This window comes from Struthio camelus, chromosome 8 (assembly GCF_040807025.1).
Source record: "Struthio camelus isolate bStrCam1 chromosome 8, bStrCam1.hap1, whole genome shotgun sequence".
NCBI classification, from domain to species: Eukaryota; Metazoa; Chordata; class Aves; order Struthioniformes; family Struthionidae; genus Struthio; species Struthio camelus.
The window spans coordinates 21,548,298-21,575,618 of record NC_090949.1 but is presented as its reverse complement, the minus strand read 5'-3'; the positions used below and the strand labels follow the sequence as shown (position 1 = coordinate 21,575,618).

General features: G+C 37.9%; 1 protein-coding gene across 6 annotated transcripts; it reads right to left on the bottom strand.

The window, feature by feature from the left end:
- Positions 1–1,523: 1,523 nt before the first annotated feature.
- On the bottom strand, positions 1,524–27,321 carry SSX2IP (SSX family member 2 interacting protein). Of its 6 annotated transcripts, XM_068952656.1 has the most exons (18): positions 27,159–27,321; positions 26,650–26,791; positions 20,327–20,365; positions 19,246–19,281; positions 18,726–18,783; positions 18,482–18,615; positions 17,591–17,757; positions 17,139–17,339; positions 16,329–16,439; positions 15,728–15,863; positions 13,957–14,032; positions 13,702–13,873; positions 9,638–9,788; positions 7,875–8,011; positions 7,275–7,448; positions 4,878–4,989; positions 2,652–2,772; positions 1,524–2,428 (listed from the first exon to the last, which is right to left on the bottom strand). In XM_068952656.1, exons 6-18 carry the CDS (start codon positions 18,522–18,524, stop codon positions 2,347–2,349), a joined length of 1,683 nt encoding a protein of 560 aa, XP_068808757.1. In that variant the 5' UTR covers positions 18,525–18,615; positions 18,726–18,783; positions 19,246–19,281; positions 20,327–20,365; positions 26,650–26,791; positions 27,159–27,321; the 3' UTR covers positions 1,524–2,346. The 6 variants fall into 6 exon arrangements, with proteins under 6 accessions (XP_068808757.1, XP_068808756.1, XP_068808761.1 ...); XM_068952655.1 differs by lacking the exon at positions 26,650–26,791 and having other exon boundaries at positions 27,159–27,290; XM_068952660.1 differs by lacking the exon at positions 18,726–18,783 and having other exon boundaries at positions 27,159–27,272.

Sequence of the window (27,321 nt, the reverse complement as noted above, 5' to 3'; positions counted from 1 at the left end):
CAGTAACCCAAAAACTCTACACCTGTTCTCTTTCTTCACAGTTACCGGACTGAATCTATACTCAAAACCTCCAGAACAGGCCTGCGAGGTCAACTCAGGACTCAGCTGTATACATACTTCTGGCACAGCTAGTTCTTCCATGGAGGCATTCAAATGAATTACCACTTCTATAACATGGGTTACAGAATCTTAAAGCAAAAAGTTAGTACAAAATGGTTATTAGTTGCTAATTATTCAATAAGCACAATGGACTAAATGAATAAGCAAATTATTTTTCTCTTTAAAGGCATTACTACTCCGAAGTTACTGTCATGAAAAAAACTGTCTAGTAAAAAAGTCCAGCTAAATTATCCATCAAGAATATGTTTAAGTGGCCCAATAAACCATCAGAAAACACAACTTAATTACTTTAAAACAACAGCAGCCCCTACTGGCATGTTGATACCACCATGACTATGTATTTAAAGAGCTGGAGTAATCTACCACTTTGAAACTAGAAGTCCTACATGCAAGCGTCTGTCCTCTCACTAAATTGCCAACACACTCCTTTTTCCACTTTGCATCTCTAAATGTTTTAGAATACATATTTTTTCTTCTTCCCTAACTAAACACCAGGTAAGAGCTGTGCAATTTCTCATAGGGAAGATATAAGCCCAACAGTACCTGTACACTGTTAAGCCATTTCAGCAGATATCACTAATGATCACCTATTTATTGGGAGGGAACTGGGGGCGGGGGGGGGGGGTGGTCGTGGGGAATCAGGATTACTTTAGAAAAGCTATGACGCTGCTGTTGTTTGTATTAAAGGCGGTAGCAGCAGAAAAAGCTGACCAACAAGATCAATGCATACAACTGTTTCCTTAAAGAAGTTCTGTGCAAGAATCATACTACAACTATATTCAGAAGCTTGCACTGGCTACTAATTCTTCTCAAGCTGTAACTGAAGGTATTGAGATAACCAGCAGACACCTCAAGTTTTCTGTCTTAGCTCCCTGGAGAGTTCCATTTTCGTTTCTTTCCTATGTTATTCTACTGGTACTTTTTCAGGGAGTCCAATCACCACATTACACCCTATTCTGAAGATAAGGGGCAGAGCAGCAATGCATTTTCAACACAGAACTCTAAGCTTTGGAGTTGATTTGCTTTCTATTACCCTGAGGAGGGCAAAAGTTTCTTAGGTACCTTCCTAAAGGTCAGTTAGACTAGGGCAGGAGCTATAAGCAAGTGTTTACCAAAGGCATGAAGAACCAAAGGAGAAGAGATGGATTTGTAACGGGCAAGGCAAAGAAAAGTGCAGAAGTGAGGGAGACTTTGAAACATCTCATCTTTACTTGACTACTTTTATTAGGTTATGAACAAACTGGATTTCCCTACGGCTACACCAAACAAATTCTGGAGTCCACTAAAAGGAAAAACAAACAAAATACCGAAATAGCATCAGACAGATTTGTTGATGTAGCGAACCTTGGTCCTAAAACCAGTCTAGCTTAACAATTTAATGCACAGAAAACACAGAAGCAGGGTTTCTTAGAATAGATTTACACATTTATTGTTCAGATATGTTTGAAATAATGTTTCCTGACTGAAACATTGAAAGTCCTAATGCATCTGTAAACGGAGTATCACTATAAAACAATTTAAATCACCATGTAAAATAATATTATGGATGCACGCGTTTCATTCATGGCATCTCAGCATAATCATCTACTTCCTCTATTTACAAATATATAAAGATCTTGCACTTTAAATCTTCTGAAATATCAAAGAGGTATTTTCAAATCACGCAACTTAATAAATATAGAACCTGTTTTGTTAAAAATCTACAGTATACTGTACATTCAAGTTGAGGCAAAAGAATTTTTAATGCCAGTTACACTTGAGACATAAATGAATGTTTCCAATAATTAAACAATTCCTAAAAGTGCTATCTCTGTCTGTGATCAAAAGAAACATTAGGATTGAGTGTTTCATTACAGCTGAAGTTTCAAACCATTGCTTCATTCACAGAATCAGAGCTTCTGTTACTAGAAAAATATCAAAGCTTTTATATAGTTTTAAATAAATATATTTCAAGAGTTGCAAGAAAAAGAGGCAAGAAATGGTCTAAAAAATAAAAGCCGCGTGCACACACATACACACACACACACCACAATTCAGATCACCACATAATCCTCTAGAAGGATAATCAAACTCACAGCATTTCATTTCACTTTAGAGATGTGTTCATATACTTATTCTAACAAAAAACAACAGGCAACCCTAGGAAATCTAAGGCAGTTGTTCTATGTGCAAGTTTCTACATAGCAAAGAGTGCCAACTCTAGAAGTCTTCCTGTAACTTTGTGCATTATTCAGTTTCTTCTTTGTCACTTTCCTTCCACTGATTTGGCTTGTTGTCTCCAGCAGGTTTCTTTGATGCAGCCTTGGAACTGGTAAAAAGAGAACGTTATAACGTAAACAACAATATATTCCTTTACAAATTAAGGTTCAGCTAGAATCACAATACTACGGTCTTACGATTAGTATGATGTTTAGCATGCTTTGCTATATATCAGGCATAAAACTTATAAAAACTCTAAGATATGACCATTTAGTCTCTATGCTTTAAATGAATATTATCAAAACAATGATCTGCAATGTCATTTCAGATACCTGTTACGTGAAATACACTGAGATGTCTGGCAAGGTTCTGCTGAAAGAGGTGCACTCAACATACAGTGAGGTTTTCTTTGCTGAGATGTGGAATTCACTAACCGATTGTCTTGGTCAGAACCTAAAAGCAATATGTATCATCAGTCAAAGAATCTAGAAGGAATATATATCATCAAACTGCAGTGCAGTTGAAAATATTTGAAGAACCAGATTCTTTATGACTTCCACTATATTATTTTTAGGAAGGAAGTAAAAACAACCCATCCCCCGAAACTTACAGTGTATCTATAATGATAAATCTTACAAAATTCTGTAGCATATCTGCAACAATAAGTACACTTAATGCTATTGAAATTAAAAATCTGGATTTATGAATTTGAAAATGAAGCATTTAAATACACAACTACTACTCCAAGTAGTCATACTGAAGTCAAGTTTAAAGTCAGTCAAATGTAAAGCTTCTTGCTTCACAAAGCTTTTTACTCAGTTAAAAAAAAAAATCTTCAGGATGCATGCGAAGAAATTAACATCAACATGAGAACTTACAAACTTGTCTGAATATAAAAAAAAAATTAAAAGCAATAAATTAGATTCCTTAGCATTTATATAACCTAACTTAATCATCACTAAAGACAATGGAAAGACTGGGTCAAACTTAGTATGGCCAGATCAACTCCTGCCAACTTTTCCTTCACATTTAGATTTAAAAGTCTTCATATAAATTGGGAGAAAATAGAATTATTCTGTATTATAAAGTACTCACTGTAGCACTAAAGGACTAAGAGTTTTTAGACAAACGTAAAAATCAAGATTTAATTTTAGAACAACTTTAATGACAGCTTGTGGAGTAATATCCAAACGGTAGTGTGAGTCTGTGTGGCTTTTGCAGCTTTTTTTTTTTTTTTTTTTTAAATACTTACTATTATCCAGTAGCTTAAAATTTGGGATTAATAAGATTGAAGAATGCAATTTAGAAAATAAAATACTGCATTAAATGCATCCAGAAACACTAAAAATTAGAAAAAAGTAAATTACAAATCAAAAGCTTTGGCATACAACCTTACACAGATCTCCCAATTTACTCATAGACCATTAAATCAAGTCATTCTTCATGAGCAATATCCCAACAATCTCAGTCCTGTTCCTAAATATAAACATTTTCCTACTATGGAAGATCATTTCACACTTACAGAAGGCATACAGTAGTGCTACAGGAATTGCAGATTAAAATGAGAAACAAGGAGGAGCCAGAACACAAGAGGCAGGCTACTTTATCTACCAAGAATACAAACTCAAAGCATCTATCTTTACTTGCCAGCTGTTTCACACATTTATCTTTAAACGTTGGCTCCCACAAGAAGAATCCATTTAACAAAGATTGTTGTTATTTTTTCCTTTTTTCTTTTCCTCCTTAAAAGTAACCAAACCTCAGTGGTGAAGACCAAAACATCACACATGCTTATTCAAGCATTTGTACGAAGAAAAAAAAAAAAACACCCCAAAACAACAACAAAAAACCCACCAACAACTTAACAGCTCAAAAGAAAAAAGTTGCAAAGTTAAAGATATTTAAAACAAAAATTATAGCCCAAACTATAAGCGTTATAAAACACTCATAACAGCCACATTTTTATTATCTTTTTGAGAAGAAATTATGCCCACATTAAGATTTGAATCTTGAAATTCTATTCTCTATCACTCACATTTTTCCATTATCATTATGTTCTTTCACTACTCCTTTTTCCAAGTCCTTATTTTATACCAAATGTGTATGTGCACATGTGTTTGCATGTTTAGTGTTATCTCAAGCAGTGAATGCCTTCTTCCCCCCATTACGATGTTGTTTCCAAAACTTGCTTCTAATCTATTTATATCTCTGTAGATCATAATTTTTATCACTGCATTTAACTTAATTCAGTAATTCCATGCGTTCTCCAAGAACTCCGCTGTCATGTATTTGACTTTCACAAAACCCATTCGTATCTGTACAATGAACTTATATTTGAGATGGGATCATCGGGATCCCCTTTCTAAGCAGCTTTTGAACCATCACTTGCCCTGACAGATATAAATATATAGGTATAAGGTGAAATTTGTCTTGGGAAGGTATTTGTCTCCTCCTCCCCCCTCCCCCCCAAGAATAGTTTCATTTTTGTTCATATTTGCATCTTCCAGTTACGAGGAAAAGAAGACATTACAGTTACATAATGTAAACTGAATACTTGCTTCCTAAGAAGGCACTTGGAGTTGTCACATTTTCAGAGTGCTTGTAATCAGTAGTCATACTTAAGAACTGCTGTTTCAACCATGCTCCTCTATCTTCTTCAAAAGCCTTCCTCTAGGAAAAGAAATACCACTTACATTTATGACAACAGGAACAAGCTTAATCCACATTAAATTGATGCTATTTTATCTAAAAATCAAAGCATAATGTGTCCATGTAAATAAGAAGAGCCAGCAGTTCAATGAATTACAACTGTGTGAGCAAGCTTTCGAATTCCACAAGGATTAGTTGAAGAGGTGTTTACAGGCCAAACCACAAGGTTTGCTTTACAGAGGTCTGACTAAACCTTTCATTTCACTGTTCTTGAGGCCACTGACACACAATCTCCTATCACTGCCTCCTGCACTTTTTTTGCAGTGTAGCACCACCTCTTGGAGGTACCCCCCATTTCTGGGCCGCTGCCAATAAGGATTACTTCAACCCTGAGCTCTTTCTTAAGCAGACAAAAACAACATTGAAAACAGCACTGATTACTTCCACCCAAAACTGGGCAGAAAGGGACCCTTTCCCAACAGCTCTGAGAGCAAGGAAGAGGAAAATAATGGCCACAGACAACCCTCAGAAGATCCAATGGCTGTAGAAACAAGAGAAAACTATTCTTTCTCCAAAAATATCAGTGCAACAGGATGTTCCCATTATGCAAAATTCTTCCTTCTATACCAACAGAAAACAGAGCAACTCAACTCCAATGCAAAGTTTTTCACAAACATCTACAGAGCTTGTAATACTGCTCCTCCTTGCATGGTTAAGCAGTTTAACAAGTAGAAGCACAAGCAGTTACACTTATGCTACAATGTAGCCTTCAACATTTCTGGACAAACTATTGTCATTTATTACTTACTACTCATGACTTTTAAAGCTGAGTTCAAGGTCCACCATGAAACTCAAACTCATTCAAGTGAAAATGAAATGGAAAAGTTGGTGAATATGCACTTACACATGTACTGACAATATTTTTCACTATGTGAACCAGTGCTGCACTGGTACCTCAAGTAAAATCCAAAGTATTTTATGTTTCCTACAAAAATTTTACATCATAAAAAAAATTAAAAAAAAAAAAAAAAGAGAAGGAAAAACGCTGTTCTCAGTCAGACAAGTCGTCCACACAGCTCAGCATTCTGCCTCCAACAATAATCGCAGGAGACGCCATACAGAGAGATCACATGAGCCTGACCACTTTCTGTCCATTCCCCTCAGTTTCTCCAAAGTCACCTGATTACAGATCCCTGGCTCCTCCACATTCATTTGTGGATGTATTGTTCAGGAATTAGGCCAACTGCTTTTAAACCTACTACTGATTGCCCCGCCCAGTCTCCTGAGGCAGTAAAATCCAGAAGCCCACTACCTGATGAGTAAAAAAAGTACCTTGTTTTATATGTTCTGGACTGATTTCCAGCCAGTTTCAATGAGTGCCCTCTAGTTCTAATCTTGAGGGATTTGGTGAATAACAGTACTGCTTTCACCTGACCAACTGAATCCACAGTGTTATAAATTTCAATCACATCCCACCTCAACCTTTTCGTCTGCATGTTAAAGCAAGTAATTCTGTAAGCAGTAAATCTGGAGTTCCTTCTTTCTCTTCTTCAATATACTTTTGTCCTGTTGTATCTGTACCATTGCAGCCTCATGACCACCACACCACATGACCACCACACCACCATAACCTTCCTTCCCCACTAAACTTGTAATCCCCTTCATGCTCTTGACCCTAACTCCTGGCTGGACAAAAGGATACACATGCTATGACTGGTTTAGAAACACATCTACCCTGACCGCTTTCCAGCATGTGCGTATTTATTGGCAGCTTAAATACAAGAACAGAACAGATAACGTCCCTAATGAGGAAAAAGCCGTGGTTAATTTGGGTATGTGCATAGCCACTAATTTTCACAAAAGTTTAAGAATTTGGTATCTTTGAGAACTCATCCCATCAGCCAAATCTGACTAAAATTTGTACAGGCCTGCCTTTCTTAGGAAATCAAGCTAAAACAGCATCCAATTTCAAGTAAAAATAAGTGGATTGATTTTTGAATATATTTGGATGTTTCAAAAGCCAAGACTGGTAACAGAAAAATGGGATATTCCAGTTGAAGTAACTGTATTTTCAAAACCACATCTGAAAAACTCAGTTTTTGAAGGGCCAATAGAATGATCTGCTATAACGTCCAAAGATTTTGCACAGTAAAATGAGAAGGGTGAGCCTTCTGTACAAAGATGTTAGCAAACAGATATTGCTGGACGGCTGCACTTTACTGTGTGTTATGTAGTTTTACCGCCACAACAGTAACTCATCTTCCTTGTGAGTTCCCTTTTCTAATACCTTTCCACTTTTCCAATACCTCAAGTCCTAGTCTAATAGCAGCTTCTGTAAAACTTCTTCGTTCTTTCTCAAAATTCTTTTTTTGTTCTCGGAATAGTCTCCATTCTTCCTGAAGACGCTCTCTTTCTTCCAACAAATAACAGTCTTGTAGTAACAGAGTGGTATCATCATCACATGGAGACATAAGCTGCTGCTGCAGATATAAAGCAACAAAATACAAAAATATTAATTTGGGACTATTAAGATGTGCAGTATTTCCATAGATTCAGTTTTATTCACAGTGTTATCAAAAAATCACTAAGATTAACATAGAAACAATGCCATAAGTGCCAGGTTGGAGGGAGGACAGAGTCTGCAGAAGCACAATGACTCTGTTCAGGCATCAGACTTCCTAATCCTTGTTTATCTCCCAGATTCTTCCCACCAGGCTCACAAGCTTATTAAAGTTATGGACCTGGAAAACAACCCACAAATACCCCTATAATTCAGGCCAAACACCGAAACATTTTATTTACAAAGCGTATAGTGAATGGAGAAATGCTCAGAGATGAAAGAGGTGACCCATTAAAGAAAGGCTTAGATTCATATAAGACAGACAACATAAATTAAAGCCTGCTACCTGTAAGAGTTGTTGCTGAGTTTTGATCATTTCCTTACACTGCTGAATTTCTAACTCTAGCTTTTCAGTTTCCAGTTCATGGTCTTCTCTTGAAATTACATCTTTGTCATTCAAAGTCCCTGAACATACACGTGACACTAAGGGGAGGAGGAAAAAAAAAAAAAAAAAAAAAAAGCTACTTACAAACAAGTAAGAAATCCCTCACATCACTGGGAACAACAGTAAAAATTTTAAGCTGTATTTGTTTTTCCTACAAACACAGACACTATACACATAGAGTGGATTCAAAATTATTTCTATGAGAGACAGAGATCTAGGATTGGTACTACATATGTAAATTAGGCACACAATTAAGTTTAGAAAAATGGTAATGAAATATCCTATAGCTGTTTTACATTCCCTGAGGTATCATGAGTTTGCATTGCAATAAAAAAAAAATTCAAAAAAAAATCTCATCTCACCAGTTATCCCAACTTATTTTAAATAACTGAAGACTTTTCACTGACATGCTATTAAGTCTGTTCTTCTGAGACCATTTTTGAAGGGCATGTGTGTTCATAAAAATATGATACGGACCATATAAATACATATATATACACCCCCCCCCATACACACACACATGTATTTTTGCGGATTAAAAAAAGCCTTTGCATTCTTCTTTTTCTGTGATGGAAAAACAAGGCTAACAGTCAGAACATCATGCATATTTTTACCCCACTAAGGAAATGAATTAGAGAAATAAATGTATATTGTATAATTATGTACTGCATTATTTTAATTTCATGCAGATGCGGCAACACATTGCTATCAAGGTGATCGTTATAAGTCAAATTCTGATCCTCCGATGTCAGTGTTTGAACACTAACTGAATCCTACAGGATTAAAAAAAAAAAAAAAAAGTCATCTGCACAAGTTCAAAAAACAAAAGGTGACCACAAGAAAAAAAGTGCAAGTACTTGAAGCACTTTTCCCCTGCTGCTTACAGCTGTTTGTCAGTTAGTTACACCAAATCAGGTACCACTCAGAACTCACGTTCTTAAAATCTTTTCCACAGTGCAAGCATTTAAAGAAAGAAAATTTCTCATAGACCATCTGCTCTTTCATTTGTAATTGCATGCATGACCTTCTCAGTCTTATTCTTGACTGCAAACATCCCTGTGGTAGCAGCAGCATATGCTTACATGGAAAAATAATACTAGGAAAGAATTTTATATATTTTTAGCTGTATTTTAATGCTGTTCAACAGCTGGATATGAGGAGAGTCTAGCACCATGCCATCAGCCAGATCACTCTACAATGCCAGCATATGAATCTCAGCAGTATGGCCGTGACAAGCCTGAGCTCTGAGAGGGATTTAGATTTATTTTGCTACCAATTATTTCTAATTGTTACATCTGCATTACCTGAACAGCTCAAAGAGCTGGGGTAAGATAACAACTGTATTTATTACAGAGAGCGCATCTTCAAGAGAAAAATAATTATTCCCGGAGAAAGCTGTTGTTTCCTGCATCAAACTATAACAGTGTCCTTTCCTATGATAACAGGCATGCTATGCAATTGTTTCCCTAATTTCCATCAGTTAAAACTCACACAGAAAATGCTAGTCTCAAGACCTTTCAGAAAGTCTACCAGATCACAATTCTTCCATTTTAGCTTCCTTTTACTTTAGGTTGATATTCAGTTGAGCAAAGTCTAAAAAGATGGTATCAAAATGGAATTATCAGTAGCAATTTGTATGTATGTGTAATACAGTTGAGCATCACCTTGGTTATCCAGCTTTTCAACATGATTTTTCAACATTCTCCACTGTTTTCTAATGCTGTTGGTAAGCTGCTCTCGCACAGTTTCACAAGAGAGTTCCCACATATTCTCTTTATTTAATTCTCCAATATCCTCCTCCAAGTCTGACAGTACCTGTAAAAGCAGAGAGTCTTCTGCAAACCACCCTACAACTCTAAATACGTATTTATTTATTTATGTATATGGGTTTGATTAACCAAAGAAAATGAGAACCTTTAGAGATAGGAAGAGAGTTTTCCATCCAGGGAAATTTGGCTGTCAGGTAGGTTGGTTCCCCGATTGCATAATGCCTAAGAGACAGAAGCGGGCAGTCTCCAAACCTCCAACAGAGGCTAGCAAGACTCAAATACATCTCAAACGCATCTTCAAGCCACAGAACTGCAGACTACTGAGAAGTTCTGCTGTGAGACTAATGTGATGGCTGCCCATAAGACAATCAGATCCAGAAGCATGGGTTCACTGTGCAGCATGGATAGGACTCAAGACAAAGATGGTGTTTGCACTATTCGTAAAGATCATTCATTTCCCCCACCCCCGTCCCCGCTGGAGATTAAGTAATTTCTTCCTGTCTTGTTCTTCTCTACGATCTTAAAAAAAAAAAAAAAAAAAAAAAAAATGCTCCACACACAGCACACTGAAGGTACAGTGGAACTAGAACTTCCCTCTCCCACTTCCGCTTTACTTCGCTGTTTGAGTATCAAACTTGAATGTCACTCTAAGATAGAAAAGTCTCGAAATGGTCAAGACAAAAAGACTAGCTCAGAGCAATTTAGATCCGAGTTAAAAAAAAACTGCTTAAATAAACCTAAGCCTAGCATAAATACTCCACTCCTCCCAAGTATCTACAAGCCCTTCAACTCATAAGTAGATAAGAAAAATGGGATAGGAAATACAAAAATGGTTAAGTTTGAAGGCGCCATAATAATTCACTCTAGAGATGCAGTAACACTTTCTCTCTTAAAGCTAGAGTTTAGGAGATCTCATGGAGCAAAATAACAGCTAAAAAAGAAAAAGCTTTTTTTTTTTTTTTTTTTAGTATTTTGTATCACGACATAAGGGAACATTTTCTTGCTTTACCTACACATATATATGCTAACACAATGAAAGCCCAATCTGGACTAGGCCTCTGGATATCACTATGGCAATATTATGATTTTTATTGTAAGCTTAACAATATCTGAGTCCCAAACTCTGCATTCCAATAATCTTACTTTACTCAGCATAAGCAATGAAGACCCAACCACAGTGATGAACAAGGACTGCAAAGTATGTCCAAGTCATTTGTTTTAAACCACTTATTCAGGCAAAACTTTATATTATCCACATTTTAACTTAAAATTAGCAAAATAACACACAGGTAAAAATCCTGCTATGCATAACTTGAAATACTTGACTTCCCTTTAACGTAAGCAAGCTTCTATGATCACCATACTACTGTAAATCAGTCAAAGCAAGACTCCAGCTTCCATCATCAAAAAACCGCAGCTCATTGAAAACAAATGGTCTAATGGAAACATACCACTTCTGACAGAACTCATGGTTCTTGAACGCCAGCCTCTTCATCAGATCCACCATGCAAATGGCTCTGAGGAACCCAGACCCTAACAAATCCTGCCACGCTGACTCCCTTTCGCCCATGATTTCTGGGCCTCTGTGGTGTTTTGGGATTTTTTTCCCCGCAGAACCCTGGGTTCCTGCTCTAGGGAGAGTAGCCCAGCAGTTTAGCTAGAAGGAGGCTCTTAAAGCTTTAACACTGGGAACCCAGAGATGACTAACCCAAATGAGACAGTTTCCAAGGCTTTGTGGTTCCTAGCTACGCAGCAAGGACCAGCCTAGTTGATTTCGTGGTTGTTATTTTGTGATGAGATGCAAAATGATGACTGAAGTGACCTCATCATCAGCTGCCACATTCCAAAGTAAATGTTTCCTTTTAAGAAGGATTTAGCATTTCCAAATAAAAATATTATGGATTTTTTTTTGTGCAATAAATTGAAGATAGGTTCAGATTTCATACCAACAATGTCAAAAAAAGCCACAAACAGGCACGAACTATCAGGAGCAATGTTTTAAATAGAACTTGATTTTCAGACATTCACTAAGCATACCAGTACTTCTAAACAAAAGACCAATCAATGCAACATCATTGTGCGATAGACGGTAAACCTAATTCATTTCTGAAATTCCTCTGAAATTAGTTTTTCCTGCAAGAAAATAGTTTTCAGCATTTTTTTTTTCCTGTTCATATGGATTTGACAAATGGGAGGGGAAAAAAAAAAAAAAAAACAACAATCATTTGTCACAATAATGGTAAAACCCAGTTTAGTTTTAAACACTAGGGTGTTTTTAAATATATAAAATTAGAGAAGGCATGAAACAGACCAAACAGCAAATGCCCTTACAACCCTGCTGACAAAACTACACTTCAGATTTGCATTTAATAATTACTTCTATTATTATGCTACTATTAAAAAATTACTGTTGTCTAGTCAGTAGTTCTCTTAAATTTGGTTAATTAGTACTATTACAAGATGACTAATTGGAAGTGAGTTTCAATGTAGGCTTTTATTATTATTTAATAGCCTATTAATGCTGCAACAGTTAACATTTTACAATCACTTGTCTTAATCACACAAGAATGGTGTATTTCACCGAGCTAAGACCCAGTTTTTCCCCAAGTTTGCCTCAGTGTACAAGTTCATACAGGCCACATTCCCATCACTGGATTTTCACAAATGTACTCAAGTTTACGCCAAAACCTGCTGGCCTCCCTGTAGTTCTAACTAGCAAAAGGACCACTACAGAACTGGAATCTGCGTATGTTTTACACTGTGTGCTATACCCAAGACCTGCTACAGATGATCACTCCATGTTACTGAGTTTTAGGAATAGATTAAACTTCCTGATTTCCAACACAAACTTTCAAGACAAAGGTGAGTACACTGCACATTACTAACTACTTCACTAAATACACCACACAGAGTGACTCCCACGTGTAAGATGCAAGTCATCTGGTGAAGTTAAGAAGAGTTTCTTCATGTCTTTAAAAAAAAAAAAAAAGAGGCACTAGACTGTCCGGCCTTTTGAAATAGCAAGTACTAAACTCTATGGAAACAGCGCTCTATGTCAGGGTGCATCCATACATATTCTTACACACGGATATGTGCTGTTTTCTGTAATAGAAATAGCTTCACACCCTGTTTTGCAGAGCGTGCATATTCTCATACAGAATATTCTATTACTACTACACCATCAGTCTTGATTGATTCCTAGAACCTAACCAGGAGGCTTGTTTTCTGTGTTTCAACTCTTGCTAATTTCCAAGGACCCTCTTTCTTTTATTCCTGAGAGAAAGCTCACTTAGCCTTTCAGATTATTCTCCATCTAACTTTGACACCAAAATAGAACTATGACTTCTAGCAGACAATTAGCAAAAGGAGTAAATAAACTCTCTGCTAAACAATGAACGTGCTGTTTTCATATAAACGAAGCATCCTGTGTAAACAGAGTAATACTTAGAATCAGGAAACAAAACAAGAAACCCAAGCCATTTTACTTGGAAGTCAAACATTTTTCTGGAACATATCAGAAGCTCCATTAAAAGAACTAATACCTCACCGAATCTGTGGACTGTAGGAGCCCACCCTTATTATGTCTCCCATGGTTACTATGGGAAGCCTGGTTTCCCTGCATAAGCACCTTGAAAGCTAATTTCAACATCTTAGTACAGAAGGCAGACAACATCCAAAAATGTATCGTTATCTAGGATTGCATACAGGTAACTACTGCATCTAAAATCCATTTAAAATAAACCTGAAAGCTTTCCATGGACTGCCTGGGCAAAATAGACTGGAAATTGTCCAAAGGCAGAGGCAGAACATCTCAATAGGCATGAATGTCAAGCACTACATAGGATGCGCAATCCACTGCAGGTCTGGCAACAGGGAGTTTATCATTTTTCTATGATCAAATGACTCCAACACTGTACCAAGCTAGCACAGAGATTTAATTTTAACTGAAGAATACTTACTGGCCCATCTTCAGACCTTTCTTTAGGTTTCTGCTTCTGTGGTGGGAGAAGTGAAATAATCTCTTTCTTCATTTGCTGAAGGACTTTTTTCAGCTCAGCATTTTCCACTAAGAGCTGTTTTTGACGTTGTTCATAATCATTTAACAGAGCTTTGTACATTTCTTCTTCATTTCTGGAAGCAGAAATCTTACAATAACAACATGACAGCCATGACATATGCTTCAGTTAACACTGATGAAACAGCTACGAGCTCACCTGGCTTCTGTCTTATCAGTCCTCCATGCACCTCTCTTCCCATCAGCTCTACCAACATAATTTAGAACATCCATAGCTACAAATAAAAAAGATGTTTCAATTTTAAGGTGATTCACACTTTATGTAAATATTCAGATGATACTGCATTTACCTATTTGCCTTTACATGGAATTATTGTCAAGTGACCATGTTATCCAAATATCCCCCTCAATCTTCAGACCCACGTGAGAGACCACACTGCCTTGCTTAACAAAATTAGAGAGAGATCAGAAAAGAAGAAAAATGTTTCTAGTTGGAAATCAGAAGAGGGAAAAAAAAAAAGTCACCCTGTCTTATCTTTTTTGATACATTTCTTAATGACACCTTTCATCCCTGTTTTAGTTGTCTATAACAATCGTGTATCAACTCTAACCACCCTTTCAGCAGTAACACCAGCTTTTATCTCCAGTTAAGAATAAGCAACTTCCTGATGTCTCACAAGCTGTTCCTTGAAACGAAACTTCTTTGTATACGTTTGCAAAAAAGCCATCAGATTAGTGGCCTAAGTTCAATTCCAGTTAGCCATAAAGGAAACACAAAATAGATTTAAAATCCAATTATTTTGTCCTCACTGATAGCTGAATGAGCTTTAGCGAACTGGAGTCAAGAACCTGCCCCAAATAAATTATGTTGTCCTCAGGGTGAGGCTTCTAGGCATTACTGAGTTGATATCTGCTGATTTGCTGTTGCCAGAATAGATGTTCCCGCTTCAGTGTCCTCACCTACCTCAGCTTGTTCTCATGCAGTTTCAGGAAACTAAATTGACAGAAAATCATTTCAGCAACATGAACAGTCCTCTTCTGGTTTAGTGAGCTAAACCAGCTCACTAAAATGTCACGTGTGCCACAGTTGGCAAACAGCTAAGAGAGTTGCTGGGGTGTAGCGGGGAGGGAGGAAGAGTAGGACTTCCCCTTCCAATGGCATCAAGTCCTCACATTTTGTCTGACAATGAAATTTCTTGTCACATTTACTGACCCAAAATAATTATTTAAATATTGGAGAATAATGATATAAATGCTCCGAAGCCAGATATACGAACCAAGAAGTGCAAGAAGAGCAAGAATGCTTTTACAATTACATAGTGGTGATACCTGTTTTCAGCAAAACAATACCACCCTCCTCCCCAAACCTACGCTCACACTAAACAGCACTGGTTGAAGTCCTGAAAACGATTTTTGGGGTGCAGCATAATGTAAGAGTGCTAACATGATCAAAAAGATTTCTTTTCCCTTCATTTCACATGCTATATGTGCGTTATCTCACTTCCTCTCTAAAATTTCTCCTCTCTGTCATGAACAGGACTACAAACGTAGTAATGGCAAGGTAAAAACAACCTCATGCAGTGTTGCTTCCTGATCATAACTGCTGAGCATAATATAGTGTTTAGGATACCACCTGAAGTCCTGCGATGGCAGCAATAGCAAGAAACAGCTGTAGTTTAGGAACTGATTCCAAGTAAGTCGCACTAGTAAAATGTATTTTTGTAAAGATTGCCATGCTGGTTTGTGCTTAGCAAACAATCTCATGGAACACAACATAAAAGTTCATTAGCCTTACATAGTCAGCTGAAAAGAAACATTACATCTTCTAGGTAACGTTTTCTTAACTTCTCAACAACCATCTACAAAAGGAGGGCTGGTATCCACTTGAAAAATACCAAGAAATAAAACTGAACATTTTTAACACACAGAATATGCTACTTTGCGGCAGTAAACTTTGTCAATTTACTCACCTATCTTTTTGTCCTTTTTGTTCATGACTAACTGATGTAAGCGTTCCTTTAATTTATTATATTCTCTCTCTTTCCTCTTCATATCATGATTGTACTGTGTAGCTCTACTTGAAATTATGTTCTGTAACTTCTGTACCTAAAACAACCCCATGAAAAAACATCTGTCTTCAACTAAAGCATAAACACATACATTCCTTTGTTCTCCTACACCATACAACGAAAATAAATGCTCCTATATGTGTAGGTTTGAGCAAATGACAGGATTCGGTTACCCTCTTCCACATTTTGATAATTTTAAACCTTCTAAGATAAAACTGCATTCAGAAACATAGAAAGTATGAGAAAACTGCACATGTGCTTTCCTGCAATACTCCCTACCGTCTTTGTAACTTGGACCTATCCCTAATACAATCTATTTAATTCGAGTTAAGTATGTAACATGCCAATTTCACTTTGATGAAAGACAACATTTGCCAACTGTCTATACTAAAAGAAAACACAAAAGGTGTTCAAAGCAAACTATTATGAAATGCCTTGCTAGAATCATCCTATTATTGAAAGACCTAGTTAATGATCTGTGTTGATGTACAAGGTAACTCACTTCGTCCTTTTCATTTTTAAGTAACTGGTGGAGATTTCTGTTCTTGCTTTGCAGTTGTCTGTCTCTTTCCTGAAGTCCAACTATTTCTCTTTTAGATAATTCCAACTGTTCCTAGAAAAAGTGTCGATAGTTCAGTATCAATAAAATTAGTAGCAAAAGATTAAAAAAAAAAATATTCCTAAAGCATCTCACTTAGATTCGACCTTGAATGTTTCATGTTCGTCTTTCACTTTCAGTGGCAATTTTGTTCTATTTTCTGGAGCCAGAAATATGACTCTTCAATACATGACTACATATGAATTATATGCTCATAAGAAACAAAATTTAGTTTGATATTTAACACAGATTATCTCATATATTTACTGCATTTTTAATAAGTTAGGATTCTGTAAGCATATCCATATTGTGAAAGTGAGGTGGAAGCTAGCACCTGTATTTTATATGACTGTATACACCTTTTACTGGAGTGTTTCTGCTAAATGATCAAAGGAGTAAATTAACACAGATATATGTTTAAGATTTTCACCTGTGGCATGCATTAACACCTCCAGTGTAAATGGTCTTCCCTTTTCCTTGATCAAGGAGATCATAATTCTAAAAAAAGTTCAGTCCTATCATTAATTCATACTTCATCAAGTTATAGGAATTTTCAATCGGAAAAAACTTCAAAACAACAAAATGGACATAAAAATACAATTTCAGGTTAGTACTGGAGAGAAAAATAAACAAGAAAATAAGCACATTAAGAACGTACAATATCAGCTAAAAACAAGTGTTGCAAAATATTGGCAGAAATAGCTTGTTTTCTACCTTTAATTTAGCATAGCAGTTCTGCAAGTGATCCATATCACTACCCAGTTTCAGGTGCTGCATTTCTACTTCTTCCTGAGCTCGAAGGTTCTTGTGCTGCAGTACAAGCAATTCATTCATGCAATTTATCACAGATATTAAATTTAATTCTTTTCCTTTGGACTCTGCACAAATAGAAGGAAAGCCCAACGTTGTCAATTCCTGGTAAAAGACAAAGTGGGGAAGGGAATAAATAACTGGATCAATCCCTCGTGGTTCTCTAGAAGAGCGAAACAAGACACCAGATGGAATCCTATATGCGGGGCGGGGCACACAACCACCCACTATCCCTCACCAACTTTGGCTTCTGAGCATTGAGAAATAAGCCTTCCTAATTCAATGGATATCCACTGCCACAACTCATATAATGTTATCTTCAAATCACCTTCAATTAACAAGAAGATCTAACTTACCCTATTGAGATAGGATATACTCTGTTCAATATTCTCTTCTGTGCAGAAGGCACTGGAAAAGGTGTGCATGCTTTTGGATGAAGGCAGTGGCAAGCGTAGCACTTGTGTGTTTAAGCTTGGGGGAGACATCGTTTTTTCTGAGGTATAACAAAAAATATTTTTGCTATCTAAAAGTTAAAAATATTAAGGAACGAGTTAGGGCTAACGTTTTAAGACATCACACACACTCAAAAAAAAAAATCCTAACTACTAGAATTATTATTTACAGAAATTTACATGTTGAGCGCTTAGAATCTCATCTAGATATTAAGCAATTCACAATAGAAAACTAGCTAGCTGAACTTCCACTAAAAATTGAAGATTCAACAACATTTTAAGGTATTGTATCTTTTAAATTTTACTCCATCTACAAGGAAAACCTCCAATCTTCCTTCCTTATTGGCTTGCTAAAAGCACAACTTCCCATACAGGTGCAAAAAACTGTAAATTCAGTAAGGATTCTTATAGAATATATGCACATTCTTATTCATATTAAGTGTGTAATATAACCTACTCTTTCAGTTGGTAGAAGCAGCCAAAAACATTTTACTCCTTTAATATACTTGTAATCAATTTACTAGGCAAGATAATACAGAACAAATAAGGAAATCTCTGAAAATGCAAGATATCCTGAGAAGCATGAATTCTTAGAATCTTCATATATTTGAAGGGACAGTATTTTACAGTAGTAATTCTGTAAGGACTCAACCTAAAACAAAACTATTTATTATCCAACATTCAACTTAAACAGTCAACTAGGTCCTGCACAAAAAGCCAACCTCTCTCTTTAGCAGCTATAATACCACTGGTAAAGTTATCAAATCCTTTAAATTCAAAACATGAACAATTTACCTGATGACAACACTGGCACAGTAATAGTCTTCCAATCTCCCATAGCAACAAAGACAGGCAGGGTACCTGAGCAACTGGTTCAGCAGTGAAGTATTTAGTACAATTGCTGGCAGTATCTGTTACGTAGGCATATCCTAAAATAGCAGGAGCGTTTTAGATTAACAATAACATCTAATGCAGCTAGAAGATTAAAGAAGGCATAAGGGAGACACTACTGGATTTAAACCATGTGAACGTCTCCTACCTCTTTATGGAAATCTTTACACAGCATTTAGAACACAGTAAGCACAACAAATGTTATGCTGTAAAAAAAAAAAAAAATGATGCACATGTCCACATTTAATAAGCCTTAAACTTAAGAAAGTCTTGTAAACCATTAACTCAAGCTAAAATGCCACGCGCACGCTAAGGGAATAAAGACTCACAATGCAGATAACTCAGATCAGTTGTTTCTGTTAATGCACGTTACAGAAAACGCAGCAAGCCAAATATTTCACATTTTTCTGCTACATAACCAGGAATTACTAAAATAAGTGAAATTTTCTAAATCCATCTTAGCGGGCTTACTATCTAAAGGGAAGGATAATACAGGCTCTACAAAAGATTTATCGGCAGAGAAAGGGGAAAGGACCTTATAGTAAACATTTAACTATTTACATTTAACTCAACATGTACATTTAGCTACACTGCCTTCTCCTAGCAAGCTGTTTGTTTTCGTCAGCAATTTTAAAGATTCAGCAAAGGAGTAAATAGGGAAGCCTTACCCCATTGGCACAGCCACTCAGTACAGCACTGGCCCTCTGGAAATCAAAGAAAACTCACTCATAAGAGAGAATAAACTGATTGTCCCCTCACCCCACCCTTACCTCCCAGTAAAAAGGCATGTAATGGCATTAGAGTTGTCACACTCCTGAGAACGTAAAATCCCGTCTAGATTTGTAAAATCTGGACAGTGTAGTCCTTCAGCTGTCACGTGAGCAATTAAGCTTCAGGGAAACAGATAAACTTTTCACCTGAGAGGAAAGAGAGCTCTCTCTTCTCAATTAACAGTTTGGATTAAATTCTTAAGCCAGTTTCAGATGTGCTCAGTAAGTTTTTAGAGTACAGGGACGTTCCTCCCACCACCATGTTCCAATAAACGCAGTCTGAATAAGTAATATCTGATACTAAAACCTTTTTTCCCCACAATGACAAAAATATATCACTTGGAAGAGCAATTTGTTGTCTATTTAAGACTCCAAGCAATTGTGGGTGGTCTGTTATTCATATGGTCTCCTGAGAATACAACAGGAGACAGTGAGAATCCTTAGCAAAACTCCAAAGCACAACCACACAACGCAACACCCAAAGGAACACCAAGTTTTTAAGAGATTACATTGGCGCACAGGCATATTACAGAAGGTCCAGCGCTAGAAAAATCAGGTACCCAGCTGGAAGAATATTTCTGCAGGTTCACACATTTACTTGGATAAAAAGGTAAACAATTATTCTCAGATGATTTGAAAGCTTGCGGCAACTACTAGATTACATGTCGGAAAGTACACGTAAGCAACACTAAACAACAAGGACACACAGTAAATATTTGAAGGATCTGGTGGTTGTTCTTGTTTAAGAAATGGGTTTTTTGTTTCCTTTCTGCTCTTTGAACTGTTCACATTTTTCAATTTTTTTCTGTAAAACCAGATGGCCAGAAATGCACTAAGTGAAGACTGAGATCCTAAAGACAATTACTGACTTCATCGCAGGAATCCATAAGGTGATTGTTCCTTTCATTCACCCATCCAAAACAACTACTCAAAAGGTAATTCTAATTAAAACTCAGGATGAAGAGGACACACTATTTACATGTTAGTTTGGCTTCTGTCGGATCCATCAGATACAGGCCTGCAAATAAAAAGGGAAAAAAAAAATGCAAATTAAACTGCAAGTATATTCTCATTACTGCCACTGCAATCCTGCATTCTAATAAGGTGTTTCAAAAGGTTCGTAAGAAACTCAAGACACTCAAATTCCATTTAAGGACCGTTAGAAATTCCACAAAATACTACTCACGTTTCAGATATCCAATTACTTCCAAATAAGCTGGATTTTATTCTTTAAGCGGTCACATACCCATTATGAGATCTTATCACCCAAATTCCCTCAAAGCACAAGTTTACCAATCCGTAGGTCTTTCTACACTGACAACACTATTCCGACACAGCATATATCAGCCCAAACAACATTTGCTTGGGAGCAGAAACAGGACTAGTCCAGGTGTGGGGAATCCGATGATTCTCTAGAGTTTTAGTTCTGCAACTTGCATACCGTGTTTTTGAGTGCTAATGTTTTGTCAAGACTACTCTCCAGTGCACGCTGTTTACCTTCTAGGTACACTAACAAGAGCGCATAGAAAAAATTAATGCAGAACCTCGGGTTCAGAAGGACGTCCAGGGAAGCAAGAACAGATGGGCAGTACAATACAATAAAGCCCAGAGAATGCCACTATATTCTTCTCGCATCAATAAGCCTTGAAGGTTTGAGATCTTTTTGTCTTGAGAAGGCCACCAGCAGTACATTGCCTGCTGTTTAATACATCAGATTAAAAAACACTACCAGCTGTTTCAAGATTTGGTGAATGCTAAACTCCGAAAACTTAACCACTGGCCAAAAGTATCTTAAATTGTTACGTGGCATCGGGAGAGTGCACTAGCTTTGAAGTAGTAATCATTTCAGAGAGCAGTCAGCATTTTGTACTTGAATCATCCTTACATATTGTATTTAGAATTAAACTCAGATGTGTGGAACAAGACAATCTCCACATTAGCTGCAAAAGGAAATGCCAAAAGTCTGTTAGTCCCATGCTAAGATCATCTCATCAGTTCCATGTGGCTTCCACTGCCAGTTCAGGACCTTAGCCATGACCTTTAAAGCTGTCCACTAATTAAGATCCATCAGCTAAATCTTCTTCGCAATCTAAGCAGTTCCTCTGGAACAACACACAGCTCAAAATAGCCTCAGTGAAGTATGTGAGAGTTAAAGATGAGCATTACTGATCAAGACAGCGGGGATGCAAAATTAGTCTAGAGGCACTGTATTTAGAAAGGACTCTTCATCTTCAGTATGCTACAAAACTCTTCTTTTTAACCATCATCACATATCAAGGAACACACTAACAAAGAGATGGAAAACATCTACTGCTGAAGCAATATTTCTTATAATTATGGAATAATAATAAAATACTATATAACATTTAAAAGTGCTTCAGAGATCCCACTAGGCTATCCTAGTTAACACAGAAAGGCTTTAACTAGAGAAAAGTATTAAGAAGTGTGTGTGTGCGTGCGCGTGTGTGCGCGCGCGCGTGCAATTTTTTTTAACCCTGGTTGGGAAAATATGCAGTAGGAAACTAAATCAATGTTTGCTGTTTCCCAGCATCTCATACCAAAAATCTGGCTGACCAGGGGTGAGAGGAGAGAGAAAGGAACACGCAACTGAACTGCTAAAGCTGCAATAACTACTCAAATGATTTTCTTTCTGGGCCCATTCTCCGTAAACAGGGATTTGCTGCAGTTCTTTCACCAACAGGTTGGATGGCTTGTCCAAAACACTGTAGCGACCCAGGGCTTTCCAGATGAAATTCTGCCAAGTGGCAGTGTCACTTCCTGTTTCAATCAAGAGATTCCTGGGGTGAACAAGACCTAGGTGGATTGTCAAAAAAACCCAAGCCTCTGGGGCCCAATTTCACATGCATGAATCTGACGGCAGAGCCACCTCACTGCAACCAAAAATCTAAAAAAGAAATACCCCAATAAGCTATTTATACTAAAATCAGAGAGCGCTTGACTGATGATCAAACCAAGGAATTCAAGTGCTCATTCTAGTGAGGCACGAAAACCCAAGAAAAAGCAGTCATGGAAATAACATATCAGAACTTGATTCTTAGAAAGGCACCTGAGAAATTACTTTTCTGATGAAAACTTACATGCATAGTCCCACAAACTCCTACATGATTCATTGACAAATACATCTTTCTTTTCAAGAACAAACTTAAGAGTAAATTTCAAAATTTCACAAATACAGACAGGCGAAAGGAGCCGTTCCTATTCTGTTTCTGTGTTTTGGGGGGGTAGGGATGGAGGGGAACTGATAATGAGAATGCCAGGATTTAAGAGGAAAATCTGATTAAATAAGTCTAGAGTTCAGACTGTGCCACAATCCAAAAATCATGAGCAGCAGTAGGATTACAAGCTTTACAAACAGCAGCATACTAGAAATTCTAAATATGAAGTTAAACTTGAGGAGGAGGAGCTGTAACCGGAGTTTATAAAACCAGTTCTTTTCTTAGCATCGTACTGTGACGGTGTTATGCCATCTGGTCATTTCTACCCTGCACAGGGTGTGACACAGATGAGAAATGAAGTATACGGTAACTCAGAAAATTTTTTTCCAAGGTAGAGAGGGTAGGGAAAGACAACTCTGGAGAGTATATTTTTTTCCCTGACGTCACAATGTCTTAGAAAAGAGTGGGAAGGAAAAAAGTCAACATGCATCAGACACTGAATCATAAACATCTCTTCTTCATATGTTTTAAGTACTACAAGTTGCAATATTCAGATAAGGTTTAACTTGTAAAACTGAAAAAGAAAATCCAAAAATTATAGTTAGCATTTACTTAAAGGGCAATATGATTCCTTCTGCCAAGATTATATTGCAAAAGGAGCTGTGAATCTGCTTAAAGCTTTTACATTTTTCTAGTAATCCACAGATGCCATGCAGATGGCTTTTATCCGGATAAAACAAAGACACATCAGTCTATGTAAATGTAGGGTACATTCTAGTCATCATGTTGTAGGTTTAAAAATCTATCCTTGATAAAACATAAAAACCATAGCTGCTTTATTCATGCAACCACCACGAAAGTCCATGCATTTCCCCCCTGGAATTTTGGTAATTATTCTCTCTATATAGTTGTTTTAGTAACAGAGTCTACAACAAGCATTAAAACCTAGCTTTTACTTAGGGGTAACCATGTATTTAAAATAACTCCTTCTAAAACCTATTACAGCTTTAGTGACAATACTTTAATACTATAGTTTTAGTGATAGGCCTTGTCATCAAAACAGGCTCCAGACCTTTCCCTCCACATTTGCAAGACTGTGGCACTTCATCCTATTAACTGCAAAATGGGGGAGGGAGGGTGAATTAGTTTTTCCCTTCAGTTATTCACATTCTAAGGGAATTTTTCTTTAAGTGATATCAAATTTCAGACTAAACTTCTCAGTATTGTCAAAAATAATCTGAAAAGGTAAATCAAACTGTTCAGCCTGCAGGTACTGCTGAGTCTTCTGTTCACTATGACCACATTATACTCATTAGAAAACCCCAGTTGTATTTCTCAATTCCATTTTACTTATAAAAATTAAAGAGTTTTAAGAAAATAAATTTTTATTTGATCTGCTAAACATGTAAGGATATATTTTTGTACGACTATACATCTGATAACTGTCACTGAACGTTAGATTTGTTGTCATAGTCCTTGCCCCAAACATTCAGGTTTCAAGGAATAGCCTCTACTTGCTCAAAAATGTTAGAAACCAACCGACCTCTCATAATCATCTCCACTACCTGTCTCTTTTTATACAGTCTGACCTACTACCTCAATATTCACCTCTATCTTCGATATACACAGAGAGGACCGATAATGTTCTGGTAACACAGTCACTGAAAGACTTGAGATGCAGGGACATGTTTCATCCAGCTTCCAAATTCCTAACCAACCTTGAGCTCACACTATGGATCTCCATATTAACATCTTCCTATTGGCAATGAATGGCACTATTTCTGCTGTTCTTCGGTAGTTTATTCCTCTGTTTGTGCTCAAAAACATTTACTACATGTAGCTGGAACAGAACGTTCTTCTACCAAAGTTCCTCACATCACTGATGCTCAAGAAGCAAACCCCCAAGAACTCTCCATTTATCTTCTGTAGTTCCTCCCCCTTTTCCTGAAGCTTTAGCCAAACTTTTTAGCTCTTCTGTCTCTGCAAACAGAAAACTTCTAAAAAGAAAAAAAATCCTAGCTCTTAAAGTTGGTAATATTCATCGGGCAAAGTCAGAACGAGAATTTCGTGTTTCAGGTCTCAGAGATGATGAAACTCGCAAGTTATTAACAGCGGCATCTAAGCTGTAAGTTAAATTGGTCATCGTGTAGGAGGAATGGAATGTAGCTGTTTTTAAACGTAACTTTTTTTTTTTTTTTAAACATAACTTATTTCGCCAGGGGATTCAAGGAATGGATGTCCTGTATCTGAGGTTCGTGTAGAACAGTGTAGAACAGTTAGTAGAACAGTGTCACAAGATAGATTTGTTACATGCCAATAAATGAGACTGACTGGTGAAACATCAGCATAACTTCTGTAGAAGGAAGGAACACTAACAAGTTCACTACAGTGCTCTGAAAGAAGGAATGAGCCAACCATACCTGGGCAAGACAACAAAAAGCTTTTCCAACCAAAAGCTCTTAAACTGAGGTGTCAGGGGATTTATTAATCACTGATTATAGACGGGGAACGGGAAATAGTAGGAAAAAATAAAAGAGGGGGCAGAAAAGCAGAAATAAGGGAGTCCCAGAGAGAAGAAATTAGAGTCTCAAAGAGACTGTGTGCTGGCACCTCTGCTCTCAACAAACTTAAAAAGGTGATGAGCAGTGAAGTGAGAAAGCTCACTTATGATACAGAGTTATTCAGAAAAATAAATACTAAGACTGAATGAAAAGAACTGCAGAAGGCTGTCCCCATCCTATGCAAACAGATGATAAAAATTGGCAGCTGAAATTCAGTGTTCATAAACACAAACTAATACATAATGAAAATACTGAAGTCAGCCATGTACTTAAAATAACAGGCTCTACATTAGGAATTATCACACAGGATGAGATCTCAGGGTCACTACGACTACTCCTCTGAAAGTAAAACTCACAGGCAGTCAACAGTACAGTGGAGCAGAGGACAGAAAAGAGAACACCATTATGTCACTCTATAAACATAAAGCTTCCCCAGTGTAAATAGCATATGCAGTTTTACATTTCCCTCTATAAAAGGAAGAGCAGAACTGAAAATGGTGCAAAGGTGGTAAAGCAATCCTCCCATGCAATGAGTTAATAAGCTGTGACTTTTCAGCTAGGAGAAGAAACAAATGGAGAAACAGCACAAAGGTACGAAAAACATGTACAGAGAGTAAGTATTTATTGCTTCTCTTAACACAACTATTCTGAATTAAATTAAACAATCAAGGTAAAATTTGGAAAATAAATGAGAGCATTATTCCCCTACAGAAAACATAAATTGTGGACTCACATCACCAAGAGATGTCGTGGATGCTAAAAACGTAACCTGGCTCCAAAAACAAAGAGACAAATTCGTGGAAAAATATTCATCAATAGCTATCAAGTTTAAAAGAGAGAGCGAGAGAGAGAGACAGAGCAAGAACAAACCTATGCTCAAAAATCCCTCAGCAGCAGACTGCAGTAAACTGGGAGGATACACTCATAAAATCACCACTGTACAACGAGCCTCTAATTTTATGCTCTTTCTCTTAGCATCTGCTGCCGGCCACTTTCAAGACAAGGTATTGAACCCAATTCTGGTATTGTCCTCTCTACAGTCCAAATGACAGCCAACTTTAATACTATGGGGTTTTTTTCCCCCAAAGCAGAAAATCACGCCTTTTCCCCCCAGCTACTTATCATCTGAAATTGCCATCAATGACATAAACTTACTTCTCTGTGCCTTTTTTCTAAACTTGCCATTAAAATTTACTTGATATGTTTAGATTTTATTTCACAATGCCTCTTTAAATTGTTCCCCTGAAATTCCTATCATACCATCATAGCATATGTGTGCCACATAACTACTATTTCATGACAGCACAGTAAACAGTGAAGTGCTCTATATAAATAGGCAATGCAGCAATACTATAAAGTGATCTTATATTACCACTTGATCTTCAAACTGAACTGGGTTTTGCTGCAGGGGGGAGAATCTTTATTTTTAAACCAAAATAAGGCCAAGGTAATGCAGCCAGAATCTCTTTTATGGATCCTCTCTTATTATATCACACCAAACTACCAGCTAAATCCAAACGCTGTCAGAAATTCACTGACTCAGTAGAAAGCTTTACGGCTCTCACCTCTTCGAGTGTTTGCTGCCTGCAGGCGCATAGAGATCAACAAAATGCTGGGCCTCGGGGAGGGAGGGCAGGGGGGTCAGGCGGCAAACTGCAGACGGACTAGCTAATCTAGCCCTCCCCGTCCCTGCGGATTAGCCCGAGCCTGACAAGAAGGGGCACATGTCAAGATCCACAACATCACAGCGCGGCGCAGCCCCTCCCCCCCGGCGCGCCGCGGGGGACGGAGCGTCCCGTGGGGAGCCCAGGCCGTGGCGACGCCGTTTCCCTCGGCAGCCCGGGGGGGGGGGGGGCACAGCCCCGCGCCGCACTCCGGCACCGGCCCCGGCCTCGGCCTGCCGGGGGCCCGCGCCCTCTCCTCCCCCCACCCCCCCGCGCGCGCCTCACCAACGTCCGCGGAGCGCCCGTTACTGCCGCGCCTCACAGGCAGGAGCGCCCTCCCCCCCCCCCCCCCCCCGCGGGCTCTCCGCAGGACCCTCCTGCCTCGCCGATGAGGAGTGCTACGCACTCACCCCGCGTAGCACCACCTGCTGCGGCCGCGGCGAGGAGGGAAGGAACGGGGGAGGTAGCCGGCCCCCGAGCGAGCGAGCGAGCGCCGCTCCACGCTCCACACCTAGCGCCGCTCCGGCCCCTCGCCGGGCCCCGCAGGGTTAACCCCCCCACCCCCGCCTCAGC

Bases quoted from the DNA above. Each gene is read 5' to 3' on its own strand.
- SSX2IP (XM_068952656.1), bottom strand. From the start codon at position 18,524: ATGGGAGATTGGAAGACTATTACTGTGCCAGTGTTGTCATCAG. The intron at 16,440-17,138 runs GTAGAAAACAAG...CACTTTTTCTAG, and splicing joins ACTGCTATGCTAAATTAAAG to GAACAGTTGGAATTATCTAA. The intron at 8,012-9,637 runs GTGATGCTCAAC...TCCTCCCCTTAG, and splicing joins TGAAAAGCTGGATAACCAAG to TGTCACGTGTATGTTCAGGG.